This window comes from Lycorma delicatula, chromosome 7, assembly GCF_047948215.1.
Source record: "Lycorma delicatula isolate Av1 chromosome 7, ASM4794821v1, whole genome shotgun sequence".
Taxonomy (NCBI): Eukaryota; Metazoa; Arthropoda; class Insecta; order Hemiptera; family Fulgoridae; genus Lycorma; species Lycorma delicatula.
The window spans coordinates 6,266,477-6,285,186 of record NC_134461.1 but is presented as its reverse complement, the minus strand read 5'-3'; the positions used below and the strand labels follow the sequence as shown (position 1 = coordinate 6,285,186).

General features: G+C 32.7%; 1 protein-coding gene across 5 annotated transcripts in view; it reads right to left on the bottom strand.

The window, feature by feature from the left end:
- Nucleotides 1-18,710, bottom strand: part of BRWD3 (bromodomain and WD repeat-containing protein) — a 153,525-nt gene that overhangs the window by 96,834 nt on the left and 37,981 nt on the right. For all 5 annotated transcript variants that reach the window (XM_075371709.1, XM_075371708.1, XM_075371710.1 and 2 more), the window contains 3 exons: nucleotides 13,614-13,829; nucleotides 7,185-7,410; nucleotides 1,251-1,412 (listed from right to left, as the gene is read on the bottom strand). In XM_075371709.1, the coding sequence (XP_075227824.1) occupies nucleotides 1,251-1,412; nucleotides 7,185-7,410; nucleotides 13,614-13,829 (604 nt within the window). The remainder of the gene's footprint in view (nucleotides 1-1,250; nucleotides 1,413-7,184; nucleotides 7,411-13,613; nucleotides 13,830-18,710) is intronic.

The window sequence follows — 18,710 nt, the reverse complement described above, 5'->3', positions numbered from 1 at the left end:
GTTATGTTTATTACAACTATTTTGTTACTAGACATGCATGTATATATATTTTTTTTATTTTATTGAAATTAATCTTTTTAAAATTCATATTATTCCTCTGGACTGTTAAATTCTATTAAATAAACCATCTATTTATGTAGTACTATACTGTACTACATGGTTTATTTAATAGAATTTAAATATATATTTCTTAATAAATATATATAATTATACACTTTCATCAACACAGCGAAAGGTAAATAATTTAATTTTTTACAAGTCATTTCTTTATTTTGCTAATGTTTAGATATTGAATCGTCTAACAGTATACTGCTATGAAGGTAGATTAAGAATGTAGATATAATTTTACAATTAAATTATTTAAAGGCGACCATTTTTATATTTGTCATAAATTCTGTTTTTTCAAAAGATATTTGTAAGATATCTATTCTTTCTGCTACTTCAAGTAATATATTTATTTGTTCTATCGCTACTTTGGGATTCTCTGACAAGATAACTGAATCAACTGCAAATGCAAGATAGTAAAAACCACATAAAATCTACCATGTCAACTGAAGGGAGTAAAAACTACAGATTTGAATGGCCAAGAAATAATAACCCTAAAAATCAGGCAAAAATTAGATTGGCCTACTATCTAAAACAAATATGTACAACAAAAATCTCTCTATAAATGTAAAATTAAGACATTTGAATAAGGTGATTGTCCAGAAGCACTGTACACTGCAGAATGTTTGACAATGATCAGCGTGGGTCTTCCAAAAGAAAAAAGAGATTTTTAAGGAAAGAATTTCATAAAATATGACACGCTTAATTGTAAACTCTGCATTCACAAAATGCTATATAGAAATTTTTCATGAAAATATTTAAGTTTTTTTGTATCAAAAATAAACTGATTTTAACTTGTTGAATCGTTAATTAATAAAAATCTTTTTCCCATACTAATGAAGTCTCACAATTTCTAGTAAATTACTGCAGCATATTTTCTATAAATAATGAAGGATTAGTGTAATACTCCTTTAAAGACAAACAACTATGATCATAAACGATTATAACTGTATTTATTTATAACTGATATTATTTATGACCATAATAAACAATTTATAACAATATTTTTAATGATCTTAACAGATTTCTATAAATCATCAAAATTAAATGATGCTGGGTACATTTTTGATGCATTCTATTGTCATTTTCAATAGCTAATGGCCACATATTGAGTAATAGTCTCAAAACTTTTAAACACTACTTACGTGATGATCGAGGTGAAGTAGACTGCCGCTGATTATTATGCGGTGATGATGATGCATTGCTGGCATTGGGTTGATCGTTGCCAGATCTATTTACTAGTGCTTGTATCATCTGGTCGATGTTTGAACGAGGTTCATCAAGTCCTTCAATAACTTCTTGCTGTCCTAAATAAAACAAAGTCAAATGCATTATAATAATCACAATTTTATAACTAAAAACATTTATAAAACATTAATATCATCTAAAATTGAATGGCCAGCCTAAAATAGCAGCAATAAGCAATAATGGCCACTAAAACTGTCTTACATATATTTCAAACAGAACAGCAATAAATACAAAAATTACTTAACTACTTACTAAAAAACTACTTACTCTGATTACTTTTATTATATAAATAGTTCAGAATTAAATTTATCAAACTGTTATTTATATAAATGCACATATGTTACTGAGGTTTCTAAATGTAGTATGATAATAACCTAATTTTCAAGTTATTGTTAACTTTTGAAACAGAAAATGATGATACTTTTAGAGATATCATAAATGTTGTATAGACCTGAATAATAAAAAGAAAGGAAAAACTGCTATTTTAGTCCTTTTATAATCGCTAACCAGAATAATTTTTTTCAAAATTAAAAGTAAAATCTTTGTAGTCAATTTATTTGGGTTTAAAATGAAAAAATAAAAAAGATCATAGCTTTTAATCAAGCATGACCTAGACAGCATTTTTGTTATAATACTCTTTTTAAATTTTTTATAAAGTAAGTAATTTAAAATTAATTTATTAATTCCTGGTAGATGCACTTTGTTAAGCAATTATCAAAATGGATTCAAAAACTCGTTTTAAAAATTATTATAAGTAAAAGCCAAAATACTGCATAATTTCAAATTTTCAATTTATTTTCAGCCAACAATAATTAAAATACATTACACAAAGATATTGATATGTATAAGTGTCCCATGATAAAACAGATACTCATTCTGCAGGTCCAAATTAATAAAAAAAAAAAATCATAACATATGTCGAAGTGCTTTCTTTGTTTTTGATGTTACATTTAGCCCTGATTTCTGCTTCAAAGGGAAAATTATTTTGGAATGAAATTCTCTAACATAAATAATGGAAGAAAATTAGTGGTTTTATATGATATTTGATCTGGAAAAACATTTTTAAAATAAGTAAAACTCTATCTTTAAAGATCTGTAAACAGCTCCAAATTCATGGAAAATAATGAATTTAGCATATGACATACAGAACAAAAATCTTAAGAAAACAGATTTCATTAAAAAATTACAAACTGTTAAAAACAGCTGCTTCCACCACTTGGTAAAAGTTTAAATTTTATTTTAATTAAGTTCGCTATCTTTAATATAATAATTTAATATTTTTACAAATTATGTCCTGAAAAAGGTGAATTCATCAAAAACATTTCATTGGGCATGGTTAAACTAATTATTTAGAAATTCAAAGCAAGAGAATGTACATTTTTTGTTGATCTCCATTATTGTTTTGAAAATGGATAGCCCCATCATGTTTTTATAAATGTCAGCCAATTCTCATTAAAAACAAAATCATAAACAGGGTCTATGATGAAAAAATGTGTTTAACGTAGAATTTTAACCTGCATTTCATAAACTCTTCATTTGTATTCATTTATTAAATGTATGGTCTTTAAAGTAAAGACCGCTTCATTGTAAAAAAATTTATTCTGAAAACTTTATAAATATCTTTTATTTCTCTTAAACTATGTACAATATAAACTACTTTATATATATATCACCACATGAATTAAGACATTTATCGTAGTGATCTGCCACCTTCAATATACCCTTGTCATATTCTTCTCCATCAGTCCATTTAGCCACTGATTAATAGCAGTTTTAATTTCATCATCACCCACGAATTGCTTATCACTCAAAAATTCTTTTAATTTCCCAAACAAATGGTAATCAGGATGAGCTATGTCCAGACTATATGGTGGGTGATCGTAAATTTCCCATGTAAATGTTCTCAGTAAATCACATGTCGGAACCGCAACATGTGGATGTAGATGTGCATTATAGTGCAACAGAACGATGCCATCAGTCGTCAGCTGCCCACATCGCCGATTTTAAATGGCACACCGTAACTTACATAGAGTTATGCAGTAGGCTTCTGCATTTATAGTTTTCCACGTGGCATGACATCAATCAGCAGTATGCCAAACCGATCCCAAAAGACTGTGGCCATCAGTTTGCATCCAAATAGCTGTGGCTTGACTTGAAGTGATTGAAGATGACATCATTCACTTGACTGCCATTTTCTCTCTGGCGTGAAATATGAAATCTATGTTTCATCACCGGCAACAATTGAATTAAGGAACTTATCACCTTTTTCTGTGTAGCGCATTAAAAATTCCAAAGCAAATCCCATTCGGATTTTTTTGTGATGTTCGATTAAGACATGCGGCACCCAATGTGCACAAACCTTTCTGAAGCCTAAATGGTCACGGACAATGCAACCAAACAGCTCTTCAAACATCAGGCAAAAGAAGGGCAAGGGCGGAATTAAGTTGTCTCGTTTCTTCCACTCTTTGGTAACATAATGTTTATCCCTAGCTCGGCTGTCCCATTCCCAAAGAAAACAGATGTACCCCTGACTACATGCCTAACAAAATACCTATCATTCAAATCCTTACATTCTAACAATGTTTTTTATAATTTATTTTTTCAAGAATGTCTTTCATCACATCGTATGTCTCTTTCAAATTAATACCATAAGTAATTGGTATCGAAGGATTTTTGTTACCTTTGTGTAGTAGAACCAACATAAGCTCATCAATATTTGTGCAACAATCAAATAATTTTTATCAATAAAGTACTGAGAAAGTTCTTTTTGTCGGCTTCGAAAGCCTGAAATTTTTGTATTTTTTTTAAAAGTAAATTCCTTGCAGTCTTCATCCTAACAGTTCAGCTTGATTTTTTGATAAATCCCTAACCAAGTCATTTAATTCACCTTGTGATATAAGATGTGGCTTATTGAAAGTTAATTCAAAATCAAAATCATTGTCTTCTTCAGTACTGCCCGATTCTTCATCATTGCTTTCGAAACATACATTCACATGTGGCTCACAAACTGGAATAATTTCACTGTGAGGTACAGGCATGATTGCAGACTGCAATGAAGGATATATATTTCAGTTAAGTTTAGATTTTTTAGAAATTCCAGACACACTAGTTAAACAAACCTAACAATCGGTTACATGATCCTTTGGTTCATGCCAAACCATAGATACACCAAAGGCAAAGCCTTCCATTTACCTTTCAGCCATCCTCTTAAATATACAGAACGATCAGTGCATACTATATGAGAAGTCCATGTTTTATCCTGATCACTAATTTTACACTGAAAATACAAATTATATGTCTTTTAAATTAAAACTGTAATGTTTTTTCTACTTGATTTTACCGTAAACTGACCATATATATAAGAAAAGGCATCCCCACATCATTTACACAATTTCCAGGGGCTATGACACTGCACTATTAACAAACTTAAAGCAGCAATAAGACTGAACAAAATTAATTCATTCCTAAATTCAGCGCTTAATAAACAACACAGCTGTGTTTTCAGCTGCATGCTTTGACTTGCACATATATGATTAATCTTGTCCATGACATAATATGTCACTATGATATGATTTAATTCTTTGTCTAGTATTGTTTATTTGTAGCTTATAAATTTTGTTAACAAATATAAATAATAAAAAATGTGCTAACAAAATAAAACATAGGAGCTGCTAACTATATGTTGAAAGATAAAAAAAACCCTTTTATTAAAATTAAAAAATTTTTCAAAAATGGTGGGTGATAGAAAGATTCTGAGTTCATATTCATTTCCAGCATCAAAAAACAGATTAAAATCATGTATCGCATGTTAGGAAACAAAAATTATGTATATCAGTGTCGAGGGCCTCCCCAAACATTCTTCATCATGCAATTAATTCTGTTATTTCTGATGATTCGTTTAATTTATACAATTTATGCGGGGTTTATAAGATAAAGTGTAATGATTGTGAGGACATTTATAAAGGTAAAACCAATATATCTTTTAAAGCCAGATTTTATGAACATTTTGGGCATTATAAAAATAAAAAACTGGGTTTCTCTAATGTTGCTGATCACCTCATTTATAATAAACATTCTATTTCAGATATTAATACCTATTTAGAAATACTGGAAATTAAGAAAGGAGATATAAAAGATCACAGTATAAATCTAGATATTTTGGAAAAGTATTATGTAAATAAAAAATAGGTAGGGATTCAACTTGATTAACTCACAAACAGAAATTGAGGACACACTTATAAAAGCTGCAATAGATAGCAGCACTTTTTCAAATATTACACAGACATTTTATTTAATAGTGCAATACTATATTATATTACATATACATGTAGTATGTTTTTAATTTACTTTATTTTACTTTTAATTGATGTCAAATATTTTATATATAATTTTAACATTTTAAATTTTTAAACTTTTCATTATAATTTTAATTTTTATGTTTAATATGTAGTTTTATACAAAGTATTTTACAAAAATAAAAATCTACAACTGAAGATGCAGGTTACTGCGAAAGTACTTTTGTAGGAATTATGAAAAAAATAAGGCTAGTGTCATTTCATTTTATTTTATTTTCTGTACCTTGGGTGGATCAAGCTGAATCATACATATTTAAATTATTAGTACAGAGGTGATATGGATCTTGAAAAAATAGATTTTATAAAAATAAAAATAATACACACACACATATACACAAGGGCTGTTTTTTTTCAACCTCAGATTGTGCATCTAAGTAAACAAAAGATAGGTGGATAGGTGAGAGCCAGGTGTGCACGTTGTGCAATTGCACCTCCCCCCCCCTCCAACAACTGCCACAACCTCTACCATTGCATCAGTCTGTGCCAAGCTACGAGCAGAGCGTGTTGGTGATTTTGTCCATAACTAACAGAAGTTTACAATATGTGAACTTTCTGCAGAAATCCCAGAAATTTCAAGGTTTTCTCTGTACACAATTGTGACTAAAGATCTCAGATACTGAACACTGTCTGCACACTGGGTCCCAAAAATGTTGAGTGACGATCACAAAACGCAGCGAATAGCATCAGCCTTAATGTTTCTCACATGTTACAATAATGAGGAGGGAGAGTTATTAATGTTTATCGTTACTGGTGATGAGACTTGGATCCAGTATCACAATCCAGAACATCTAAGAAACCAAAGAACATCTAAGCAGTGGATGCATACTTCTCCAAGCAAGCCAAAAATGTTCAAACAGACACTGAGCAGAAAAACAATGGCTACAGTTTTTTGGGATCATTAAGATGTCTTGTTGGTGGACTTTATGGAGCAGAGAATAACAATAACAAAGGAAGTTTATTGTAAATTTTTAGGTCACCTCTACAGAGTGATCCAGAACAAATAAAGATGCATGCTCTTGTCCGGCTCGGTTTTGGTCCGCAATGCACGATTGCACTGTGCTGTGAGTAAGACGTTCTCTGAAACAATTCAAGTGGGAAGTTTTCGACCATCCACCATATAGTCCAGACCTAACAGCTAGCCATTTTCACCTCTTTTGAGAATTGAAGGCATGGTTAGGAAAACAACATTTAGCCAGCAACAAACATCAAAGGCTGTCAAGATGTACCTTTCCTCACTGGCAGCAAACTTCCTTGAAGAGAGAATTGGAAAGTTGGTGTCATGATATGATACATACATTTTGGCGATTCTGTAGAAAAATTAGTTAGATACTGCTCAACATTTAGTAATAAAATCATTTTATGTCAATGTGTCTTTTTTTATAGCTCATCGGAGGTTGGAAAAAAACAGCCCTCATACATATAAAACATACAGTCAATAAATAATTCTATTCTATTCTACCTAGACAAACAACTTACCACCAGGACTCATGATGATATTCGGTACTAACTGTTCAGTGCGACAATTCTCTCGACCAGGGACAAGGCGTTGTAAATAAGGAGGATAAGGATTGCCATCGATATCAACAAGGAATGGTGGCGGCATTAAATGAGGAGCTACTTGAGTCTGTTCATCTAACACATTATGACTAGCATCTCTTACAAGAGGTCTATAGTCCGTATGAAAAAATATCTCCTTAGGTAGCTGTAACATGTAAAAGCAATAATATTAAAACGGTATATTAAATTATAAAGAAATAGTAGGATCACATTTAACAACCTGAAACATTAGCTACATATAACCTTTAGATAAGAAACAAGAGTCCCTCTGTGGGAAAGCAGATATTGCTGCCTTATCATCCTACCAAGCCCCACTACGTCAGCACATGAGTCCCTTTTTGAGGACTGCAGATGAAACTGGTGTGGCAGCTAATCAAGTTTTCAAGGAACTTATTTAAGGCTGTTTCACTATCCTTGACCATGATCAAGGAAAATGAAACAGGATAACCAAAGATGAATTGGGAGAGATAAAAGTTAACTTACAGTTGTGACCGTAATATTTCTGAATATAAGGTTCTTTTTCCTTCTGTCTTGTCTAACAAACATTTAACTATGTATAGCTGAGCAATTATAGCAAGGCGCTTGCAGAGAGGAGTAGATGTATGGCTGTAAACAGATGAAAGAGCACCTTACTAAAATGGCTCTGCTTTACACATCACCTATCATGTAAGCATTATTCTCTAATCTAGACATATTTCAGAAGGAGTATCACTAAACACTTTTAGCATTGCATTCTTCATGGTTGACTATAACAGACAAACTCGATTATTTAACTAAAAACTTCAGTTTTTAATGCTAAGAAGTAGCCTGATGATGGGGAACTATAACCCTTAAAGTTTACGGCTAATAAAACACTAGATGGATTGACTAGTTTGATAAAATACAATTTATTTATTTATTTATTTTTTTAATTCAACATTTTTTTAATCTCACATGGGGTGACTGGCATTCACCTAAGAGACGTTTACCTTAGCCGCACCCATGAATCGTGGCGATGACTAAACCCATCCCTGCTTGAACCCCATACAGGTCCTCCCTTGGATCACAGGAATACCCTGACCTTTCACTTCTGGAAGGCCTGAATGTCCCTCCCCAAGGGCTACCCTTCCCTTTTCCTATATCTACACATTGTCTGGGTATACTCCCCTGTCCAGCACACCCTCCCCACATAACTTGGGGTACTTGATGCTTCATCGAACACCCCGACTCAAACCACTCTTGCATGCGGTTCAAGCAAAGGATGCCCTCAGCAAGAAGGCTCTCCCCTGGCCCTCACAGTTCCACGCTTCGTCTTCTGGCGACCATATATTTTTTCACCAGCTCCCCACTTTTTTTTATAAACACAAAAAACACCAGCCTCACCTATGATGCATACGACAGCCCCTAAACACCTCTTACAAAAAGCGCTTATAGGGTTGCACCATTACATAACATATATTGAAGAAAAAACATAAGACGAGCAAATTCAACACAATTAAAATCAGGAGAAATATAATAAACAAGGACCGTAAGGCTAAACAGCATGAAGGAGCCACAGCAGAGTATTTGTCACAAGACAATGTAAAGTCTCAATATGAGACAAAGAAGGTATACCCAGCAAAAACCTATATGGCCAGAGGCCATTTTTTAATCAAAGCGCATGAATAACACAATAATTCAAATACAACAATAAAAAAGAAAAAAACATATCTTCTTACAACTACAATACACTAATGATAATGGGAAAATAGAAAAGGTCACCACCTAGAGATCACTAGGGCACCATATCTAGCATGCACCTACAGTAAGAAAGAACTGTAGAGATAAATAGCAAATGTTAAATAACAAGTACGACTGACGGCATATAGAAAGTGTAGTTCAGCAAAGACAGGTAAATAAAGTTCCAATTACAATAATTAGCATATACGATATAATCCACATCTCAGTCCGGTGTCACTAGAGCAGCAGTCCTGCCCATAATAGTAGCAAGGCTGAGTCTATACAACACGCATCAGAGAGCAAACACATGAGGAAGATTCATAGGAATACAATATAACAATATAGCATAATATAAGACATAGTATAAATAAGCAATATACTAAAATACAATCCAATGTAAAAGAAAAAATGACTTATATCCTAAGGTTAGAACATCCTGAATCCATGATGGGATGGGATGGCACTAATTGCATCAAGAAGGACAATCAGTCCAAGCCCCATTCTGCAACCTCATTGACTTGGTCCGTAGGATGCCTGAGACCAGCATAGAGACCCCTACTCAATGCTCCCCGCCTTTCAGCATATGTTCCACCACATTATTGGGTGTTAACCAATCAAGGCCTGCAAGCCTACACCTCCCAGCCCACCTGTCACATTCATAAAAAGTACAAAGTGGGGTGTCCAACTGGCTGCAATAGATACAGTCCAGGGTTCATCGGATCTTGAAGCGGTCCAAGTACGCCTCAAATTCCCCGTGTCCCAAGAGGAATTGCGTGAGGTGATATGTGACTTCCCCATGTCCCAAGAGGAATTGCGTGAGGTGATATGTGACCTCACTGTGCTTCCTCCAAATCCACATGGCCAGGTGCGGAATCAGCCTTCTTGTCCATGCACCCTTCTCAGAGGCAATTTATTATTACTTGGTTTTTCTTTAACTGACAATATTTTTTTTTCATGTTGACCTCAAATCTTGCATCCTTAACTTAACATATTCCCGACATTGCCAATTGATGAAATTCTGCACAGTTACTAAGGTCGGATGACAATACAATATTCCGCCATTACTTTTGCAAACATCTCCCTGTATGGAGGTAAATTAAGGGTGGAATTCAAGGATGTGGGTGTAAAAAATTACAAAACTTCACTATTTCATTACTTTGTATAATAAATGTTTGATTGAAATTTGTTTAATATTTTATAAATATATTAGAAATTTAAATATATGATGTTATCTTTTGAAATCCAAATTAACCTACTAATTAATAATCTCATGCAATCTATGATAATAATTTGATTAAAGTATAAATTTGACTAAAAAGTATAAAGCAAGTTTTTAAAAATTTTGAAAGATAAAAAAAATTATTATTATTTACTATTTTAACTAATTTACATATCAATAAATGGATTTTAAACATGTAAAATTTGATGTTTCACAAATTAATGGGATATTCTTCACTTATTTTTCTCAGTTACTGGATAACAGCAATGCATACAAACTTTTACACTCCAGCTTGTCATATTTAAAAAATTTTAAATTTAATAATTGTTTTTCTTTTATAAAAATTGTACTATAATTCTGAAACTTTCTGTCATTTAACAATGTGATCTGAGAAGTTATTTTTATACATTTGGATCGATTAAATTTTTGGTAATGATGTACAAAAAATTTAGTCACATACTGAAAACATATAATTAATTTTACGTACCCATAAATAAAAAGTAAGGCAAAAAATTAATGTATATATATATTTTTTTTTTTTTTTTTTTTTTTTTTTACAAGAAAAGAATGCATGTTAAACGCGGACAAAAATAAAAATTGATCAAATTTCTATGAAAGTTTTTTTTTTATTCTGTCTGGGAACTCTCCTATTGATACAACTGTATTTTATTGATTTTCAAAGACACATCACATATTAATCCAACATGCTAATTAAATATAACATATTAACTGAAAACCAACAAAACACAATAACAGATAAGTAGACTTAAAACACTAACACCAATAATCGACTGTTGCGGGATCCTGTATCATCATTTAGTATACAATTGTATAATTACATTAATAATTTAAAAAAACTTAAAATTTAGAAGAACTTAAATTATCACTATTATAACCCTAAAATTTGTTATGACGAACTTACAACTCCACTGCCATTACTGGAATGATATAAATTTAAAATGTCATACTTCACTTTGTTCGCAATATCACTATTGCTAATCAATATAATTTATTACGTCCTTCATCAAAACATCATCCTCTTAATAATATTCATTGTTTTTATCGTTATTACAAACCTCTAATACCTATTATTTGTTTCTTATCTGTTATCTGTTCTACTTTCTTTTTTTTAGCCTATGGGACCATCATTAGGTATTGCTTCAGAGGATGAGATGAAATGTAAATTTTGTAGCGTATGAAAATGTCATGCATGACAAGGATTCAAACCTGGCACCTCTGGACAAAAGACCAAGAGTTACCACTCACACCATCAAGACAGGATAATCCGTTACTGTGTTATGGTGGTTAAGTTTTCAGGTGTTATATATATATATATATATATATATATAATTCACTGGGTTAGTCTAGTGGTTAAACTCATCATCACAAAATTAGCTATTTTAGAAGTCAAGAGTTGTAAGGTTCAAGTCCTTGTAAAGACAGTTACTTTTATATGGATTTGAATACTAGACTGTGGATACCAGTGTTCTTTGATGGTTGGATTACAATTAACCACATTGGGAAGGCAATGGCAAACCACCTATAAAAACCTGTAGAAAAATTAAAATGGCAAAAACATCACACCTACGGAATTGCAAAGAATCAAACATAACTGAATGACTAAATTTATTTTTTATATGTACATACACAGTGTGTTTACACAAGCAATTTCAAGAATTATAGGATGGTCCCCCACACTGAAATAAACAAAAAACTTTATACCAATATATGTCCAGAAACACTCCATTTACCAGCTTTCCAACATTTTGTATTTTTAACATAAAAATTTATTTCTCAGGAATGGTTAACCACGTAAAGCTGAAATTTCATATACTGCTAGATACCTAGATGTTTACGTGTTTAAAAATAATGAACCAGATCACTCAATCCATTTCAAAATGGCAGCCATGTAAACTTTTTAATTGTTAATATCCTTGTAACCACTGTTTTCTTTAAATTTTGTTATTACAAAAAAATGCTAAACGTTTTATGACAATGAAGATGATATCTTATTTATTCTAAAATAAATAACAAAGTTATGGAAAAAATTCTTCAAGCGAGTCACACTAGATTAAAAATTAAATAACTTATTATCATATAATAATATTATAATATTATTATATTACCGTATAATATTATCATGTAATAAATTATAATAATTAAATAATACTGAAAATATTACAATTAAATATTATTATAATAAATAATATTAATATTGAAAAATTATTTGCATTACACATTTTTCATTTAATAACCGCTAGTTTTATTAAACAAAATGTTTTTTTTTTCAATTAAAATTTATTTAACAATAAATTACCTCATCAGATAATAAAGCATTAATAAAAGAAACTACAACAGCTGTTAAAAATGGCAGCCCTCATTCAAAATACATGTAACCAGGTGTTTTTTTTTTTTTCATTGACTGTGGGGCTCTTTTAAAGATGCCAAGTATCTGATGAAACATCTCAATCCCATTTAGAATTTTTGCTTGCAATTCTTCTACAGTTTTCACAGAGGTGTTGCATACAAGTGTCTATAATGGTTCCATAAGAAAAAATCAAAGAGGATTGAGATCAGAAGAGACTGCAGGCCATAACAATTGGGCCTCCTCGACCGATTCATCTGTTTGGAATATCATTCAAAAAATTTGGATTAATACATTTTAGGGAAACACAGAGAGTAATCTCTAGGTAAAATAGCTTGCACTCACCAAGAGTAATAGGCACAGAATTGCAGCTCATGCCAAACCTTCCACACTGTTACATTATACATTGAACTACAAAGCCAGCTCTATATTACTTTGAACGGTTATATATTTCATTCATCTAACACCCTCCTCGAATTTGGGTGTATATATTGAATGTGATCATCCTAACTTACCATGCTTTTCAGGTTTTAACTTTGTGTCTGTGAGCCATCTATGAATGGATGAAAACACGTGTGAGAAGGTAATACTTGATTGGCTAATTGTTCCTGATATAGCCGTCTCGCCTCAAGGGTGTTGCAACATGCGAGACCATATATTAAATGCATATCAGCCATTTCTAAGTTAGTATAAATACAATTAACATTACCTGTTACATAAGATAATGGCAAAACACATTTTTAATTCAGACAGCATAGATCAATGTAATCACTTGATCAATAGCAAAAGACAAACTGGACAGCAGTTTTTATTTACATTTACAACAATGACTTTTAAATTACAATGTCTGTTTTAATACAAATTATTTCTCAACATTAATATTACTATAATATCTTCATGGTTTCAATATTTTATTTAACTGCAATATTTTCAATATCATTAAATTATTATAACACACCTTACACAATAATAGAAAGCAATGTTTGGTGTAAAATAAAAAAAATGGATAAAAACTATATTTCACAAAACTGTTATAGATTTTTAAAAAAGTTCGCATCTTACTTACTTTTTTAATTTTATCATTAACAAAACCAAGTCCAAACAAAAGAATATGCCCATGTGAATCAGTAGCAGCCATCATGGAACCATCTGGAGACCATTTAGCATCAAAAACAGCTCCATGACCGCTGTTATCAACAGTGTTTTGAAATGAAGCCAACTGACTACCTGTTTGCAAATCCCATAACAGTATCAGACCATCATGCCCTGCACTCAATAATACCTATGCATACAAAAAAGAAAACAATATTTAAAAAAATTTCCTTTAAAGTACCATTAAATATAAAAAAAATTTAATATCACCCGTAATAAAAAAAAAAAAATAATAAAAATAGAACTACCTTACAAACTAAAATTTAAACAAAAACTTACAACTAATATAACAGCTAAAATTTCTTTTTAAAAACACTTAAAACTAATATCACAGACATAAAACTAAAATTAAAAATAAGCATAAAACTAAAAATGTAAAATTTAACTAAAAATAAAAAGAATTTAATAAAGTCCAAATGGGGTATTAAAGGGCTCCCAACTCAGATAACGGGAAGCTAAAACTTACAACTAATAACACAGATAAAATCACTAAAAATCTTAAAACTAATATCACAGTGGGAAACTTAATAAGTTAAAATTTATTTAAAAGGAAACAAAGTAAAAAAATATATAAAATTTAAATAAACATCGATAAATTTAATGAAGTCCGAGGTTGTAAAAGGATACAGAGTAAAAAATATCTAAAAATCATAACAATTAAATGAAAATCAAATACGTTAAAATAATTCTTCAGCAATAGAATAAAAAATAAATACAATTTTTAATTTTGTGTAAAATATTAACACTTCGTAAAAATAGTAACACCTAGTCTAAAATTTCCTTATTATTGCCCAGAATTTGGCAAATGTTTCTATGTAATTTAAATCTACAACAACGCCGCATAACATATGTAATTCACAAGTATGAGGAGCACAGTCATGCGGCAATTGCATTGTGTGCATAGTGGTGCATGTCCTGCTGACATCAGGTACTCGTGTGCGACTAGTATGACCTAATCGGAATCAACAGAGGATAACTTCCTCACGATGAATTTTTCTGCATGAGGAGTCCCATGGCAACACAGAATCTTTAATATGCTGAAGTTTGTTATCTACAGTAGCCATCCGGTCGATTTGTCACTTTGCTCAAAGAGACTGTTTTATACAATTAATAAAGTCAGAAATAGCAACATGACTGGTGAAATGAGAGGTTGATTGCATGCATCTTTAGCAGCGGAATCTGCACGTTCATTACCTGGAATGCCCAAGTGGCTAGGAATCCAACAGAAACTAACTTGTGTGTTATGATGGTTCAACTCGACGATTGCATTATAGATTTCAGTGACCAAAGGATATCTAGAGTAGAAATCTTCTAAAACTTGGAGTGCACTACAAATAAGGATATGACTGTATTTTGGACTAACTATATACAATGCCTTATTGATATTATACAGTTCAGCAGTAAATATACCTATAATACTAGGCAGACTAACATATAGATTCTGCTATTATGAATAAATGCACTTCCATCGGTATCATTGTTTTAATCCATCTGTGTATACTATTGTGTCTGGGTTTATTTTGGAGAGAAAATGGTGAAAACTTTGTTGAAAGATGATAGGTGGTGTTGATTGTTTCTTGTATATGGTAAGATCAAAAATAAAATTTATACAGTTTATTCTCCACGGAGGATATGAACAGGGATATGTTGGAAAAATAGAAGGTATGTCAATGTTTAAAAGCTTTAGTAACCTCCGGGTACGTACAGCCATAGGTGCAGTATAACGTGAATGGTCTTCTTATCTTTGTAAATTAGGATTCACAAGAACTGCAGTTAAAACTGGGTGATTTGGTTGTCCTTTAATGTGGGCAAAGTAAGATGCTAGAAGTTAGTCACGTCTATCCCAAAGTGGTGGTGCACCACACTCAACAAGTATGCCAGGGCTTGATCTAAAAGCACCTGTAGCAAAACAGAGAAAAGCATGATGTACAATATCTAACATCTTCAGTGCGGTATTGTGTGCTGAAAAGTAGGTGACACAACCATAATCTATGCAGGAACAAACTAAGGAATAATAAAATCACAACATATATGATCGATCAGCTCCCCAATTGGTGTTGCTGAGGACTTGCAGCATATCTAAAAGTTTGGACCATTTTTTATTTGGTGCGTTTGATGCAAGTAAGGCGGCTATCAAAAATAAACCTAAAAATATAGTAAATTAGCTCTCCATTGAGAAAAACTTGTGAAATGGAAGGTTCCCACAGCTGAGAATAGACTACACATTTTGTTTTCACAGGTGAAAAGGAGCAGCCGGTATAACCCTGGACCAAGTTTCAAGGCAAAATACAGAGTTCTGCAGCAGTCTCTCTACTGTGCCTGTTGAATAGGACATAATATATATAGCAAAGTCATCAACAAATAATGAACATGAAACAGGTGGCTGCACACATTTAGTAATACTGTTGATGGCTACAGAAAATAAGGTGATACTTAAAACAATTCCTTGAGGCACTCCATTCCCAAAGGTGAGTCTACCTGATAAGGAATCACCAACATGGATACGGAAAGTTCAGTCATTTAAGAAACCCCTGAAAAATGCTAGCATACAGCCCTTGACTCCCCATTCTTTAAGGGTGTTAGGAATACCACGTAGCCAGGCCATATTGTATGCCTTTTTGATATCAAAGAAGATAGCTACGAGGTGCAGGTAGAGTAGGAAAGCGTTTTGAATAGCTGCTTACAGTAACATGAAATGGTAAATGGAAGAACAACCTTGACGGAAACTACACTGTTCTAGACATAAAAAGACATGTCTCTCCAAGTACAGCAGGAGCCTGTGGTTCACCATTCTCTCCATCACTTTACATAAACACTTGAAGAGATAGGGCGGTAGCTTGAGGAACTTCCTTTGTCCTTACCAAGTTTAAGTACTGGTAAGACAATGGAAGCTGACCAGACTGAAGGGAAAACTTGTGAGGAGAATAGACTATTATAAATAAACAACAGGTGTTGTAGCACCGAATTAGGAAGATGTGAGAGCATACTGAGACGAATGTTGTCAGGTCCAGGAGAGGAGTTACGTGAGTTTTTAAATGAATGTGACAACTCGTTGAATAAAAATGGAGCGTTTAATTCACGAACTGAATTACCAACGTTCAATTATTACCAACAATAGTACTTCCATCTGTAATTTGTACCTCTGAAATTCATTACTCTATGAAGAGGATGTAAGGAGTTCTCCTTCATGAATGAGTCCGAGAATAGATTGTTTTGGTGATCCACAGATTGTACAGATCTTTTTCCACACAGTAAACGTGGGAGTAGTGCGTGAGATGGTGTCCACGTATGTAATTCCTCCATGACTTCCTCCTAGCGACTAAGAATACCAGATGACATACCGTTCTAGGCTTACAGTACAAATCTAGGTGTTCCTTTTGTAGGCCTACAGTTAAATTTGCACAGTGCTTGTCGTCGACTGCTAATAGTGTTTTTTTATGGCAATCAGCATTCCACCAAGGAACGGAAAGACATCTTGGATTTCCCAATGTTTGTGGAACATATCTATTAGCACTGTCAAGTATCAGAGATGTAAAAGAGGTAAATTCATCAAGGGAGTCTTCATCATTGCCATACTGTGATGGGAAGGCTTTATGATCACTGTTCCAATCTGCCTTTTCAACAATCCATCTCCACGGTATTTTGTTAACTTTACAGTCGACACCAAAAGCTATAGTAATTGGCCTGTGGTCACTGCCACAAGCAGACCAATTAAGACGCGGGAGTAAATTTGGCAAACAAAAAGGAGAAGTCAATGTTTGACAGTGTACCAAACATAAACGTGTATGACCCATCACTCAGTAGAAAAGGTCCAAGTCTTGTCTCACTCTGTTTTAACATATTTCCTCGAGAGGAGCAGAAAGATGAGCCCCAGGAAATATGTTGGGCATTGAAGTCTCTTACGATTAACAACGGCAATGGGATTTGCATGAGGAGATTTGATATTTCTAGAGCATTGAACTCAAAGTTCAATGAGAGATACAAATTGCAGATATGCAATTTAAACGGGACTGAGATTTTTACAGCAACAGCAAAAATGAAGGTAGCTAGTTGTGCCCTTTTAGCAGACATCTCGTTCTGCATAAAAATAGCAACACCACCACTCTCTCTCCTATCTACAAGACAGTCGTATCTCTCATATGTATAGCCTCTAAGTGTTACCTCATCCTGCTGTAATAAATGCATTTCTTGGAAGCACATTATTAATGGTTTATGTGGGCACATCAACATCTTCAATTCAGGACCAAAGATCTCTAACGTTCCACTGAATAATGCTCATAAATAAAGGTAGTCAGATGCAGAAATATAAGTAAATATATGACAAAAATAATTATAGGTGATCCAGTTTTTCTTTTTCATATTTTTAATTTTAAAGAATTACGATGTTCTGAGATCAGGCAGTTCCTCGATCATATTCTCCAGTAAATGAGGTGATTGACAAGAAGATTTTGAAGGATGGGAAGTCATAGATGACATCCCAGACGGGGTGGTTGTGTGGGCTCCCTTAATAGGGAACTTATTAGATTGTTTACAGCTACCTGTGTTTACTCCTGCCCATACAATTTATTTTAGGGACAGGCGCTTTTCTGAGGGATTCCATTGTTGGTTTCACTAACTGTAGCTAACGACTTTCTTTTTGTTGTAGTCAGCACTGAAATAGTGGCTGTAAGTGAAACTACTCGGTCAGATGGCATCTGAACAAGTTTTTTAGCTCATTGCAGGATCCACACTGATTACCTACATTTGTAGGAGCTTGTTTTGATGTAGCGGTGGCAAAAATACATCTGGTTTAACCAGGTTCCATGAGTTAATTGTCTTTTTATATTCTCTGCGTACAGCTGGGAAAGATAGCTTCTGCTTGGTAGAGATTCTGAGAATTGCCTTTCCTTCTTAAAAAGTTGGGCAATCTTGGGAGCGAGCTGTATGTGAACCACTGCAGTTCGCACAATTTTCATCTTCTTGACAGTTAGTATCATTGTGACCTTCCTTAGCATATCAAGCACAGATCTTT